This window comes from Pecten maximus, chromosome 3 (genome assembly GCF_902652985.1).
Source record: "Pecten maximus chromosome 3, xPecMax1.1, whole genome shotgun sequence".
In the NCBI taxonomy this organism is placed as follows: domain Eukaryota; kingdom Metazoa; phylum Mollusca; class Bivalvia; order Pectinida; family Pectinidae; genus Pecten; species Pecten maximus.
In genome coordinates, this window is record NC_047017.1 from 42,126,508 (window position 1) to 42,142,462 (window position 15,955).

General features: G+C 35.4%; 1 protein-coding gene across 1 annotated transcript; it reads right to left on the reverse strand.

Annotated features, from left to right (window-relative positions):
- Positions 1 to 90: 90 nt before the first annotated feature.
- Positions 91 to 15,000, reverse strand: LOC117324235 (cap-specific mRNA (nucleoside-2'-O-)-methyltransferase 1-like). Its single transcript, XM_033879990.1, has 22 exons — positions 14,854 to 15,000; positions 13,667 to 13,845; positions 13,273 to 13,434; positions 13,027 to 13,119; positions 12,703 to 12,774; positions 12,479 to 12,573; positions 12,288 to 12,360; positions 11,605 to 11,797; positions 11,310 to 11,428; positions 10,914 to 11,010; positions 10,358 to 10,490; positions 9,297 to 9,482; positions 8,553 to 8,609; positions 8,261 to 8,318; positions 7,845 to 7,913; positions 6,968 to 7,108; positions 6,094 to 6,222; positions 4,399 to 4,490; positions 3,694 to 3,810; positions 3,392 to 3,510; positions 2,914 to 3,022; positions 91 to 1,112 (listed from the first exon to the last, which is right to left on the reverse strand). The coding sequence occupies exons 1-22, from the start codon at positions 14,873 to 14,875 to the stop codon at positions 959 to 961; spliced, it is 2,469 nt and encodes an 822-aa protein (XP_033735881.1). The 5' UTR covers positions 14,876 to 15,000; the 3' UTR covers positions 91 to 958.
- Between the last annotated feature and the right edge of the window lie 955 nt (positions 15,001 to 15,955).

Sequence of the window (15,955 nt, forward strand, 5' to 3'; positions counted from 1 at the left end):
ATGATCACTTGCCTGATCACGATGACAGATGATAGCGCTGTACCATAGTAACAAGTAGACAGAGTAAAGTTAAGCAATAACAAATATAACTTAGGGTTTGAATTGCATTTATTGTTAAAACGCTGAGTAAATCATCAAATATCATATGTCACTTGTTGATAATGTTGCTAACGTACACCTTCTCAAACATCCGTAATTTATAAAACTCCTTGCATAAACACACACCCGCCAATCTCATTCCTCTCTTCTAAAACATCCGTATATACTCAACTAAATGTGTATATTGTACGAGATTATAACTTAACAACGTCCGTAAACACACAACTGACAAATACGAACAACTAATGGGATTTCTACAAACAACTTTTGTAGCTGCACAACTACAAAGATATCAGTTAACAAATTCTTATGGAATATTGTCCTACCACGTGTGGATCTGCAGACTATATGGGTCATCTTACCATGTCCGTAGTTTATCGGGCGCATTAGAAATATTCGGAGAACAGTACGTTTATCACACGAAAAAGTCTATTTAAACACAAATACAACGTTTTGGTTCATTCGCATTTTCAAGACAAGCTTGCTACAAGTATTAAATGGCACGTCACGACACAAGATATCCCACCTGAATCCCGATTACACGGCCTGGATCCATTGATGTTTCCTATGACATTATGATAGTTACCGATTGCTGTTTGTGTCGATATGAGTATTTATTGTCAGAATGGGAGTTATCTCCACTTTCTTATCAGCACTGTCTAGTTAATTGTATCGCTGACCATCCGATTGCCAGCACTGTCTCGTTAATTGTATCGCTGATCATCCGATTGCCACCACAGTTTCCGCTAACTGTCAGCTGTTGTTGACCAGTGAATGACTGATAAGATAGACAAGTCAGTTGTCACCACTGCCCTTTGAATGTTTTACCGCTGATCAGTCATGAGCACTGTCCAGTGGATCACCGTTGACCAGTGAGTTTCTCCAACAGTCCCTGAATGACACTGACCAAATCGTCCCTTGATACTTTAGCTGGGTGTGGATGGAACGTCTGACTGTCGTGGATCTTCACGCCTTCCTCCCAAACCCACCACCACGTGTTCAGCTTGGTGTCCCTGTGTGTTAATCACAGAAATAAATACCTCCTCCAACATTATTTAGTAATCATCTAGGTGTTCTTGCAAGCACAGCCACATGGAAGCGTCTCCATGGGTATGGGGAAAACATTTGTGTGTGTATTTATCAATAAATGAATATCCTCCCCAATACCTCAATAAAACCCTTCCATACATCATATCGTTTGTGTTGCAAGTAAATCACCCATTAAGATCAAATACACCTCCCGAATAATCCTTCCCACATCCACTATCACATGTCCCATTATTGATGACCAATCACACACATCCACTAAAATGTGTCCTATTACGGTGGGTCAATCATACACATCCACTAATTATATATAACACGTATCCCGTTATGGTGGGCCAATCATACAAATCAACTACAAGTAACACACATCCCGTTTTGGTGGGCCAATCATACACATCCACTAACACGTGGCCCGTTTTGGTGGGCCAATCATACACATCCACTAACACGTGTCCCGTTATGGTGGGCAAATCATACACATCCACTAACACGTGTCCCGTTTTGGTGGGCCAATCATACACATCCACTAACACGTGTCCCGTTATGGTGGGCCAATCATACACATCCACTAACACGTATCCCGTTATGGTGGGCCAATCATACACATCCACTAACACGTGTCCCGTTTTGGTGGGCCAATCATACACATCCACTAACACGTGTCCCGTTATGGTTGGCCAATCATACACATCCACTAACACGTGTCCCGTTATGGTGGGCCAATCATACACATCCACTAACACGTATCCCGTTATGGTGGGCCAATCATACACATCCACTAACACGTATCCCGTTATGGTGGGCCAATCATACACATCCACTAACACGTGTCCCGTTTTGGTGGGCCAATCATACACATCCACTAACACATGTCCCGTTATGGTGGGTTTAATACTTATGGGATGACTAAATAGATCTCTGTTGTTAACACTAATATCATTTACATGCCCACACTTAATTTCAATACCAACGCAGCTAGATGGAGAAAAAGTAAAGTCTTGATAATTCTAAACTATCAAATCCCTCAACTATTGGAACAGCAGAACGATAAATATGGTACACCAAATCTCAAACATAAAGATGTATCTTGGGCATATCCAAGTTGTTGATATTACATGTACCAAACTATAAGGTTACACAACGAGTGTCATTTTTGTAAGTTACGAAAAACACAAGCTTTAGCGAGCGTTTTCTGTAACTTTTGAAAAATAACTATCGAGAAATAAAAAAAAATTCATATGTAACAACTACAATTGTTCGTGAGTTTTATATTATCAATTTGGCATAAGGATATGACCTGTAGCGAAATGCCGCTAAATAACACGCAAAACTGAAAAATTTTGAAACATGTTGAAACATCATAATTTATCACAAATCATAACAAGTAATGAACAAATTTATCATCTTCACAAATGAATTTATGGAAATCTGTATCAAAATGAAGCTATATCACAAACAAATGAGAACTATTTTCTGTGAGTTATCATTTTCGCGATTTTTTTATCCCCACCTATCAGCCCCTAGGGGTCAGTCAGGGTCAACATGTGCATAATTCGCGTGAAACGTCCGTCCATGTGTCAGCCAATCAAAACACATAACAACATGATAAAAAAATAGCCTGGTCAATGTGCCAGCCAATCAAAACTCATTCACAGTTTTTTACCATGTGTGGTATGTTATTCAAAAAGATATTTTGATCACCAAATCTAAATTATCGATAAAAATATTGAATAACATACAAAATGTATGCTGTACGCAATCACTTACCTTACTGAGGCTATGCTTTCTCTCGGAATTTCAAACTTTGATTCTTTAGTGAGGAGGTTATAAAAATATTTCCTGCCCTGAGATCTACTCAGTGCAATAGTCCATGGATCTATGAATAGAATTAAACATGCAGTTATAGAATAAACTGATAAAATGAGTTTTAGAACCCTTAAAACAATTCCCTCATAGCATTTCAAATATACAAATACTTTTTCTGCCGATAACTTGTTGTGTTTATAAAAGGTTTGATATAATCATTAATGCATCAATGGTTCTTGAACTTAATGTTTACACTTAAAGTTTGGAAACGTCGTTATTAGGTATCAACCTTTAAAAACTTAACAAAGCATAACTTATGTGGTGATTAATTTCTAAGCCACCCATTTTTACAAAATCTTGGTAAATGTTACAGGTCTTTCTAGAACAACTGACTTTTATGAGTCTTTGTAAAGCTTAAGGTCTTTTCAGAATAACCCACCTTTACAAGTTTTGACAAAGCAGACACCAGTTGGTAGAAAGCTTCTGCCATCTGGTCGGTCTGGGGGAGAATAACATAGTCTGGGCTGACTTGATCCCTTCACCTTCTTCATTGCCAACCTACAAACAATGATAGTTCCGATTGTCTGACTTTTTACCTTCTTCCTGGCAACCTAAGCTATGACACTGCTTAATTGATATTGAAATGAAAATATTTCATTTTCAAACAGAGGTCAACTGACAATATATAATATGCAACAGATTTCAATGAGAAATGGGTTCAAACATTTTATTAAAGCTTACCTTTCAAATATCTGTTCAATGTGTTCCAGTCTGAAGATATTTGGCACCACGATCTGGACCAGATCTGATCTTGTTGGTTTGTTGATAGACTTCACAAATTTCTTTAGCTTTTCCATTCTGTAGATTACAAAATAACACAATTTTTGATAATCACAAATATGCACAGTTTCCCGACTGAAATAATATACTTGTACATGTACATGATACCACATGTATTTATTGCATTTTTGCAGCGAAGTTTTTCGTTTTTTGATCAATCAGAGCAAACCTTTGTATTCACCTCATTGAAACTTGCTGATTTTTTCCAATTGAAGCAAAGACAGACATATGGGGTATTTTGCTGTATTTCTGAAATATTCATAAAATATTTGACAAAAATACTCACTTGACTTTAGCTTTACATGCACAGATTCTCCAATAACAGCAGAAAATGGTTAAATTGTGTTGATCAGCCATTTAAAAATGGCGCTGTCAATTTGACGTGGAGTAACGTCACAAATAGATGACGTCATGAATTATATGACTGATTCTCGCACTTTTTGACAATATGAATTTTTCGATGTTCCTAATTTGTTTTTTTAGTAAATATCAATATTCTGTCATACTCGTGAAATATATGTTATTTTCAATGAGAAACCATTAAATATCCAGTATATATATAGAATTTTATTGTTATTATACATCTGAGCCATCAAGTCTACATACCGCTCATTAAAGTGTAAATTCCTGACATTCTTCCCATATAGAAACATAGCATCTAGGGCATGCAGTGTCATCAGCCTCTTCTGTCCCATACCCTGGCAAGGTCAAAGATCATATACAACATAACAACAAACAATGCCTTAGACATCAATCTAAGTTCCTATCAAACTTACCTGTCCCATACCCTGGCAACATCAACAGTCATATATATAAGTGTCATTACAATAAATTAACATGCCTTAGCCATCAGACTTAGTTAATCTTATAACAAGAATGGAATACTCCTAATACAAGGAACAGGTCCCATACAGGACAACAAGTACTTAATGCTGCAATGTCATACAATCAAAAAGGCATCAATCCTTTTATCCTTTTTATTTCAAAGATTCAACAAATTCTGTGCAACATTTCATTAAATATTTATCTTGAATTTGGGAAATGAAAGATACGAGGACCGATTGATAAGTTGTGAGCCTCGTACTGAAGGAGGTACTCAAGGATGTTCTTTTTTAAGTCCTACTATTCTCTGACTATATAGGGCCGTGTACCCATGCAAGGACTGGTCTCATTTGGTTAGTTTATATCAACGAGATAGCACTCTAAAGTAAACAAGACAGTGGCTTTTGCAAAATGGACAAAATCAGTTAGGGTGAAAGAGTCTGTCATTGCCATGGCTGCCATTCACGATTGTGGCTTTATATTGATTGGACATCTGCCTTATTCACCTAATCTCCCTCCATCAGACTTTCATCTATTTCCAAAACAGAAAACAGCTATTTCAGACACCCTAACCTTAACCCTAACATGCAGTAGGTGACTTTCTGAACAGCCAAGAAATGGAGTTCTATAAAAGTGGCATTGAGGACACAGCTGGCAAAATGGTATAGATATTGAAGTGGATTATGTTGAAAAATAATATAATATGCAAAATTCAAATCCTTCAATATGAGGCTCACGATTTATCAATCAGCCATCGTAATATGAAAAAAGAGGCCCCTGAGCAGTTACAGTTCCATGAGTTCCGAAGTATTCCAGTCAATTTAACCTATTTTGGCCCCACTCGTCAGCCCCTGGTGGTCAGTCAGGACCAACAAGTGCATACCATCAAACTGTCATTCCAACTGATAATTCTTTCCAAATTTGTTATTACATATCATATTCATATTAAATGAATCATGCTAAAAATATGATTTCCCTAAATATTCTAACAGTAAAGATTACCCTAGCCTCTTTCCAGGAGCAAACGTGAGACCCCAGGGTCATGAAATTCATGATTTTCTCAAGCACCTTAGGACTCTTCCATATCTATCAAAGTATTTGATTCTACCTCATTTGACCTTGAGAAGCAGATTTTTAAAGTCTCAGTGAATTTGATCTCTTTTTGCCCAGCCCCTCAGACCTCTCGGGGTGGACACTATATAATTCACAATTTTGGTAGACATTTGACAATGAAAGGTCTCTAAATTTTTTTAGTGAAATTGGTCCAGGAGTTTCTGAGAAGATGTCAACAATGTAAATTGTTTATGGGCGACACAAGACACAAAAAAAAAACCCCGATGAGAACAGGTTACTAGAGATTTTGCTTCAGGTTACCTAAAACTGTAGACCACTTTTAAGGTGCAGAATGACGGGTATATAAGTACCTTCACTTTTAATCAACTCTGCCTGATGATTTGAACAATATATGCATAGACTTACCTCCCCTTTTAACTCCTGAACAAACTCCACTTCAATGAGAGTCTTGTAAGGCAGCTCAATTCTCATATTTTCTTCCATCTTCCTCCATTTTGTTTTGGGGTTCCCATCCCATTTAAACACATGTGACCGCTGTAAAAAACAAAGCACCACTGTCAGTTCTTATTGTGTCCCATGTATATATACATTTTAATGTATCACTATCCAAATTTACATCCTATCTTAATATTAAATCATTCTTATGTACATATTTCTAGCCTCATTACTTTAATATTCTACATACGTCATGAAGACATTTTCTTTTACATCTGAAGATGCCTTTGCACTATATCACAGCAATATGACCCTCTCCAAGTGGTTATTGGGCCCTCAGTAACCAGCCAATGTCTTTCTCAGCTCCATGGGACTGTACAGCTTACACGACATTTCTTAACTGTCCTATCATGTACTCATTTAAAGCTGAGTTTACTGGAAAAGCAGGCTATCTACATTTTCTTTAACATAGATTGTGTTTTTTATTGTCTATTGCCTACTCTGCACAAGAATACTTGAAACATGTAAATACATCAAATATTTTTAATCTCTTTAGTTCCAATCCAGATGATTATACATCTGTATACTTGTTAACACAATTTCATTATGTAAGTAAAATTGGACAACAATAAGCTAGGTTCATCAAATACATATAAACTGCCACTTTTGTAGCAATGAATTTGGTTATTATCCGCAGGTAATAAATATACCAGTGAGAGTTATCTGGAAATGTTTTTATTTTTTTTACAAAATGCTAAGAAATGTTTCATTTTGTTTCCAGTAAGCTACATGTATGCATTGGAATAGTTTATTTGTGGTATAGAATCATGTCATATGTACGTACCCCTAGCCCCAGTATGTACCATCGCTTCCTCTCCAGTCCTCCAACAACATAACATCTGTAGTCATAGGGAGTCTTTATCGCTGCCAGATTCTCGTGTGTTAAATGGTTGACAGAATGTCCAAAGAAATCATCATCTTCATCCTAAAAATATAACTTTGTATACATGAATATGTACAGGGTACTACTTTTAATCTAGCATAATACCGGTATATGTAAATAAATTGGAGATTTTCAATAAAAAAGCTGCAAAAGGGCAGACCCTGATTTTCTATACTTAACATACATGGAAACCTGTATTGGAAGATCAGTCAAAACACCATAGAACAGTGCCCTTTATAGACAGGTGGCCTGTAGATCAATATACAACCTATGGTGTTACACAGTTATATAAATGTGGCATTGCATGAGGACATGTAGGTTCACCAGTACTGTACCTTTAATGAAGGTGCCATTTAGGACAGGTTCACCAGTACTGTATATTTTATGAAGGCGACATTTAGGACAGGTTTATCAGTACCATACCTTCAATAAAGGTGCAATTTAGGACAGATTCACCAGTACTGTGCCTTTAATAAAGGTGCCATTTAGGACAAGTTCACCAGTACTGTACCTTTAGGATGAGGTCTACAGCTGTTTATAGCCTGTATCCATGACTCACATCATTTCACATAAAATAAATCCATAAAATGAATTCGTCTACAGAATCAAAAGAGAAAGGTATTTTTATCTCATACCTACAAATGTATATGGATGCTTCTAGTCAGATTTTCAGTATCTTCATGTTTCAGAGTAATGATCCGCACAGTTGTTATGTAACAGGGCCTATGCAATCATAACATACATTGCAACTACCTGTAATTTGTAAACGAGTGCTTACCTGTGTGATTTCCTGAAATTTTCTGAATGGGTCCTCTTTACTAGGAGCTGATCTCACTTCATCCGGTACCTGAATGTGTTAATTATAGAAAATAGTCAGTGATCATGATATTAATGACTCATAAAGACTTTCACTAAGAAAACACAGGTTTATTTATGCATCTGTACATGCATGTGTAATTTTTAAATCTTAATAGATTTTACCAGTCAATTCAACAGACCTCCATTCTCTATCAAATTGGCTTCATTTGCTCGGTTTAACTAAATTAGTCATGTCATATTTTTAACAATTTATTTTTTTTATAATTTAAAATTGATAAACAAATCATAAAACAATGATAATGATTTATATTACAGACACAGATCCAGAAGTTATCATAATAAACTCTACAGCTAGTAATAATCGTGTATACAAACCTGCCAGCGCTCCAAACACTGTTGACGAATTTTTGACTGACGCCCTTCATACAAATCACTGAAATATCATTCATGAAACACTATATATCCATAAACATTTCAAGAAATTTAATGGGATAAAATGACATTTCTGGATCACATAAACATTGAAGATATAATATATCTGACATAGTATAAAGAAGAGCCTGGTTGAGCGTTTTAATTCTATATAGACTGGTTACAAAGTACTGTATCATTTCTGTAATCTACATGGTACATAACATTGTGACATGAAAAAGATAAAGTATGTCACCTGTTCTGTGTAAATGTCTGTATCTTCTTGAGGCTTGTGATCTGCAGCCTACCAAGTCTGTAGGCAAGATGTTAAAACATATTTTAGCCAAAAGCAATTATAGGCACAAGTTCAAAACTTATAAATGCTTCTCATGAGTACATGCAGGTACATTTTGTATTATCATTTACATGAACCATAAGATGATGTGAACGACTATATACAAATATACACGTTGGATTATAATGATAAAGAGGATTTCATTAGCACTACATATATATCATACATAAAATGTATAAGATGTAATACAGGTAGCAGTATTGTTGTGACTCTATGGGGCGAGTTGGTTTGCAGTGGTCTGAGTCTGTAGGCATATCTGGACAACTCGCCCGAAGGTGATGTGTGGAAGTACTCGTCCAGGTTAGTCTACATATGGTTGTTCTTGTATATGGACGTGTTTCGCACACCGCACCTGACTGACCGTAGGCTCACCGTATTGCACGGCATTATATATATACTATATCATAGCAGAAATTGCATATTCACGGCTATCTTGCACAACAGTATTATTAGTAGTTAGTCAAATAAGGAGAATAGTGAAGTGTTCCTAAGCTTTCCTAGATCCTGCCTGCCGTACACTATAACTTTTTTAGACAAAACTAAACACTAGCAAAATTCCCCGGTTCAAATGAGAATGCTGTAGTGTATAAGATAGCACTGCTATTCCTACCACAGTGTTTAAGACATACATAGTGTTGTACTTACAGCACATTAGATTCATACATGTACTGGAAAAACTCTGCGTCTCCCTCCAGTAACGAGTCTGGCACAATATCAGTGACATCCTTCACCGATGTGGTCGACATGAAGTTGTTCAGGTCCAAGTTGATCTCATGCATGTACTGTCTAACAGCCTCTCTGTCCTCTCTCAGGTTCCGACACACAATGTACCTTAAACATGTCGTATATATCTGTATCAAATGATGGAGGACTTCAATTTTACTCCAAGCTCATCAATATCATTCACATTATACCGTCACATATTTATATCGCAACAAAGCAACAGAACATACGTAATAAGCCGGCATGCGAGTAAAAAACCTCAAACAATTCCTGTGAGCAATGAAACTAAGGGCTGTAACTTTTAAATAGTTTTTAAAATCATACTGGTTTTTAACTTAACAATGAAACAAGGGTTCCTTTGATTTTAGAATACTGATTCCAGTAATTTCAAATAGGTGTTAAAGTAACTGTATATATATTATGCTTTATTGTCACAAATCTGCAGTAATCAAGTATTTTACCCAAGCCCATAAAAAGTGGAGGTAAAAGGGTGTTTACAGATCTAGAGGTCACTCAAAAAGGACCTTAAACATGCCGTTACTGTACCAATTACATGTATGATGTAGAGGTATCATATTTGTATGTAAATAGTGTATAGTATTTAGTCCTCAAAAGACAATCAATGTTTGACATTATATATGCTATTTTGAGCTTCCAAATTTATATTTAGTTCTGATAGAAAGTAACAAAATTATCAGGTGATTTCTGCATTTTTCACAATTTGAGCAGGCCTTAGTTTGATGCTTGATGAAATCAGAAGATTAAGACATACATGTACATGTACTTTTACTGATTATATGTCTAACAAAGGTAACGGTCAGTCATCAAAACATCACACATTGTCATAAATTATATGCTAAAAATATACAACTGATCTGGAGAAAATAATCTGAAATATATTATGACTAACTGCTACATGATTCCAGTTTAAATTCTAGTGACTGCTGAACTACACAGTACAGTATCTATATTTGTATGTGTACCTTTCTGAGTTGGCCGGTCTGCTGGTGACAGGTTTGAAGATGGACACACGGTCAAAAATACGATACATCAAATACACCAGACCCATACTGAATGGTGTGAAAAGGTCAAACAGTTTACACACAAAGTGACCACCTGAAACGTAATGATATTATATAATGATTTAATGTCTTCTTTCTTTGAAATTCACAATGCCTGTATCTGTATTATTGTATGTTACAATAAACTACGTCATGTTTATATTGTTATACAGTCAGTCTTCGACACTGACAAATCATTCATAACTTAGGATGTAACAATCACAAATTACATGATGTCATTCTATCAATTTTAATGGGATATTTACCAGTTAGTTTGTCCTCTAGTATTCTAAATGATATCTTGATATGACTTTCTATCAAGTCTTAATTAACAATTAGAAAGGACTAGAACTTTGTTGGTGGAACATGAATGGTGAAGTTCCCCGTTAATTTCCAACCCCACAAATCACCTCAAAAAATCTGCTACCTGTAAAAACTTTATCCTATTAAAGTGTTTATTAAACACACACAAACTCACCTGTTCTGATAATGGATATTGCCACCAAAAACTGACATAAGTACAACTGCTTTGAGAGAATTTCCTGGATATTTTCTTGTCCTTCCACTGAAAACCCCTGAAAGGACGAAGTGGTTTATTGATATTTGTATTTTGAGGTATACGTATTTGTCTTTGAACTGGCTCTTTGCCATAATTCTTGTAATTCTATGTCAAATCTTTGCCATCTAAATATTCTATATCCAGGTAAATACATCATTTAGATTTTGTTAATCATAAGCTATGTTATATATGAAGTGAGTTTTTTAAAGGTCTAGAGCAGGAAATACAATTTGCTTTTATATACAATATCTTTTCAATTATGGTCATGTTTGATTGCTTATACATGTATAACTTTACATATATAGAAAAACTCACCCCATCTGCCATGACAAAATGGACACCTAGTCCATCTGTGCTTTCATGTACAAATTTGATGAATTCTGCCTGATTATTTGGGTTAAAAATATCGCCGTCTCCTCCCATGCCTCCCACTCCTATCAACAAATCAAAGTAAATGTGAATGAAAAAAAGTTTGTGACACAAATGTGAATTTTAGTTACTGAAATATTTTAAATCTCATGTACATGACTGTTTATAATAATTGCTATCATTTTAAAAACTAATATTGTGATAAAGACTTTGGAGAAAATATTCACATTAATGATTTTACCATAGTGGGGTTCAAACATCTCAGCAGGACCAGCAAAGAACTCTTCTAACTTGAAGTCACATGCGCCCTTAAGTGTCATTCCGAAGCCTTTAGCGTCCCCTTTAGTTCTCCATAGAATGTACTCACTGAACCCTCCAGGTCCCGCACAAATGTCTGAAAAGTACAGCAGCTCTCCAGGGTTGATGAGAGATTTCTGGAATGATAACAAGGTAACACATACAACAACTGAATCCATTAATTGATACGATTTACACACAGAATAATGTGCCAGTTATCACTGCAGCAAAAGTCAACAGTGTGAAATACTGCATACCACAAATACCAACAACAAAACTGAAACAGAATATCACTTATTGCATTCTGTGTTAAAATGCAAGTCCAGTAATAATACTCAGGTACTTCCCACCACTCACCATTTGGGAGAAAGACTCGGACATGTTTTAATACTTAACTTTGACATCACTTGTTTTTATTTGTTAATCAACTCAAAATCTGTTGATTTACAAAAAAAAAGACTTTAAAAAAAAAACATTTTCAGGTCTTTTCTAGTATATTAAATCTGAGGTCTGATTGAGGGTGGGACTGATGCAGCATAACTACACATATTACATTTACTCAGTGGATCTGAACCAGTCAATTGCATGTGCATGGTAAAGTTTAAATCAATATTAAAAGACTTTTACCCCTTCCACTGTCTCAGGTTTTGTAAACATGAAATCCAGCACAGCATCCATATTAGCCATTTTCATGGCAGCCCTGGAAAAGACAAGTGTATTACACTTACTGTACATACCATTGGTCGAAACAAGTGTTTAAATAGATTATCATAATAAAGGAAGGAATCATTAGATACAATATAACCACTGTTTCTAACCGGTTTTGGAAGAACACTCCTCTGATGGTTTCATAAGGGTTGGACTTTGTTCTTGCTCTCCTCATTTCTTCTGGTTCAAGTTGGTCAAACACAGACTGTCAATATTAACACAGAATTTCAATATAAACAGAGACTGCAAATATAGACACAGACTGTCAATATAAACACATGTATCATAATTTGTTGTCAGAAAATATGCAATAGGTTGCATTAATTAGACTCACCTTGCTATTCAATATACCTCTCAGAACATCTTCGTCACAGAACTTTGCTTCATCATCAATGGTTCGTTTTTTCTTTAAAGTAAAATTTTTTGAAATACAAATCTAGAGTCATATTGTGTTATTGCTCACAAACAGTATCACATATTAACAAACTAAGTATAGCTACCATATATACAGGTATACATTCTTTTATATTTATTTAAGGCTACTTAACATTATCGGTATCTAATAATTATCACCAGATTATAAATAAATTGCCCTAATATTATTACATAGTTATAAACACACACTTGCTCAAATATATATACATTATCTGATACTTACAGGACCAATTATTTTCCAATCTCTCAGCGTCTCAATGTCAGGTACTGCTTCATCACAATGTGGGAGCCAGTCAGCAGTTTCGTCTATAGTTATCTTCAACAGAAAAACCTCAACAGCTACGATCAACAATAATATTACTTGTACATTGTTATGATACATATTGACATCAAAATTGTATCACCATCAATACTTACAGAGAAGAAAACATATTTATACTCCTAGATAGAATAACATATTCATACTTACAGACTCTGCCTCAAAATCCCAATCAGCATCTTCATCAGGCTCCAGAGCTGCAAGATGGAGACCCAACCCTCTCCGACCCTTCTGTTTAGATGCCTCGACAATTTCTGTTCTGCCCTGTTCATTTTTACCCAAACCTTTTCCTGCTTGGTATCCCATCAATGCCTGGAAACAAAATGAATAAAATATCTTCAAAGCTTATAGACTCCTATCAATAACAGACTTAACAGATCTATGTAAATCAATATTTCTCAATCTGCATTATCATCTTGATATATGCTTTTTCAATACCTATTAATATGGACAGAATAAGACATAAAAGTCATTGGAACAGAAAATATATATGATGATGTTATCTGTGCAGAATGAATGCACAATTAATGGAAACTTCACTTACCATCATTCTTTTAGCTTTTTCTGTGTAGCTACTGCCTTTATCTTTTTTAGTTTTTTTCAGTGGCGGTCCTTCCATGTGGACCCCTCCCATGTCGTCCATTTTATGCTTATTTGATTGGACAAATGACCCCATTCCTGGATTACCACCCAACATCGGTCTGTCATCTTCACTGTCAGAATCTAAAATTGAAATATATTTCTATTTTTTTTTGTTCAGTGACATTCAGATGATAACTTTGTGTTTCAGATATTTTTACTTGCCACAGAACTTCTAAGTGGATGTCAAGTTAAACACATGCAGTTATTTGATTATTTAGTGAATAATTACATCTTTGATAAAAAGAAAAAAATCCAGAAACAGATATAGCAAATGATAATGTTTAGACCACTTAATCAACATATGTACAGCAGATCTAAAGTGCTTGACATACAACAGAGTATTTTATAAATTTGGCCCTTTATATTTTGTAGTTTAAATAGTTTCTACCTGCATTTGAGTTTACTTAAAATAACTTGGAGTCCCTATTAACTGATATAGGGCAGATTAAACGCAAAACGGATTGGCTGGTGATTTTCCTACTATTCAAATACAAAATGTAATTCTTTTCCATCAAACAGCTATTCATAGACTTCCTAAACAATAAAAAGCTAATAACTAGAATCAAATTAACTCAGACTAACAGGCTCCTTTACACGACGTGCATTTACATTACATAACTGGCATCTGATAGAGGGTTACACAAGTCCACTGTTAATTTTCTCACAAGTCATTACCTAGAATTTACGGTCATAACATCTAGAATTTGCACAATATCTAATAAAATGATCTATAATTCCAGGAAGAAATTAACAGGCAAAGTTCAAGTTGTTTGAAAACGAGTCAAAGCGCCTACAATTTATAAGACGCCTGTACATGTCCATATATACTAGTACTAGTCCTACCATTACGATCGTAGACCAAGTAATGTCGTTGATTGATAAACGTATGTTCATCTGTTTAGAAATTCTAAAATTAAAGATGTGTTACTTATATATAAACATCCAATTAGTATAGAATTTGAATAATGTTTGCCGATCGAGAAAGTGAAAGCGAAAGTAGATAACACGACGTTTGTACATCCAAAATATCAATGAATTGGTACGCGAATAACACGCCTATATGTGGGTAAAATAGAAAAAGATACAAACCTGACAAGTTTACACTCGCCATGGCTGCCAGTAATAGTCTATGTGTCCGTGTTATACATCAAAATCCACCACAGAATGCCACACGCGCCAAATTGTTTTTGTAGGAAACTGAGCGAGGTCGAGCAGTCTGATTTTCACCCTTCATTGAAAAAGAACTTCACCAAGGGAGGGCACCCATTCGTTTCGTGTGTAGTAAGATGTGTTATTATAACAGTTATGTTTCTTCGTTTCAGTGGGTCTTCTGGTAATGTTTCTATATTTGAATGTTCACTTTCTCTCTATACTGACATTGTGGTAGATATACATTGTAAGTTTCAGTGTGTCCTCAGGCAGTTTTATTTTGCATAATTCCCCCTCCGCCATCTTTGATCCGGGTCATTTGCCGCAGGCAGAGAGGTCTCTGGCCGCAGGTCATCGAGTTTGTGGCATAGTTTTTCTTACAATTTTTTTTGCTCACCAAATATTTTCTAGATCACACACGAACTGCAAAAATATGTCCAAGGTCAGGGAATTTAGGCAGGGGAATTAATGGTAAAATGAAGCATTTTTCTATTCCTAATATTGTCTACTGAGAAATTTTTTCACCGATCTTTAGATTATGGATTGGTGAAAAAGTTAATAAGTTGAAACAAGAGGCCCAGAAAGTCAGATAAAGCAAAAAAATACGTTACTACAATAGCAAAATGAATCCCTCCCTGTGCCCCACCATAAATCCTGACCCATACAAATGTGCTTTTCTTATAATTTTTGAAGAAAATAAAGTGAAGATAAATAAGGAAGGAAAAATCCGTTGAAAACAAAATATAAGGCAATTTCATTTCACCGTATGATATGGGGGTTCACTTCACCGTGAGTTTACTTTACCATACTACACCTGTGTCATCGTCGAATGTCTGCTGCCTCCTTTGCAACACTCTAAAGAATACATTATACTGACATGTGTTGTTCGCTTACCTCATGGAGAAGTTAAATATGCACTAATTTCCACAATATTTAGTTTAATTTTTGACAAAATACTCACTTGACTTGAGCTTTTACTGCAGAGATCATCGGGTAACAGGAGAAAACGCTAAAATTGCGTTGATCAGTCTTTTCTTGACGT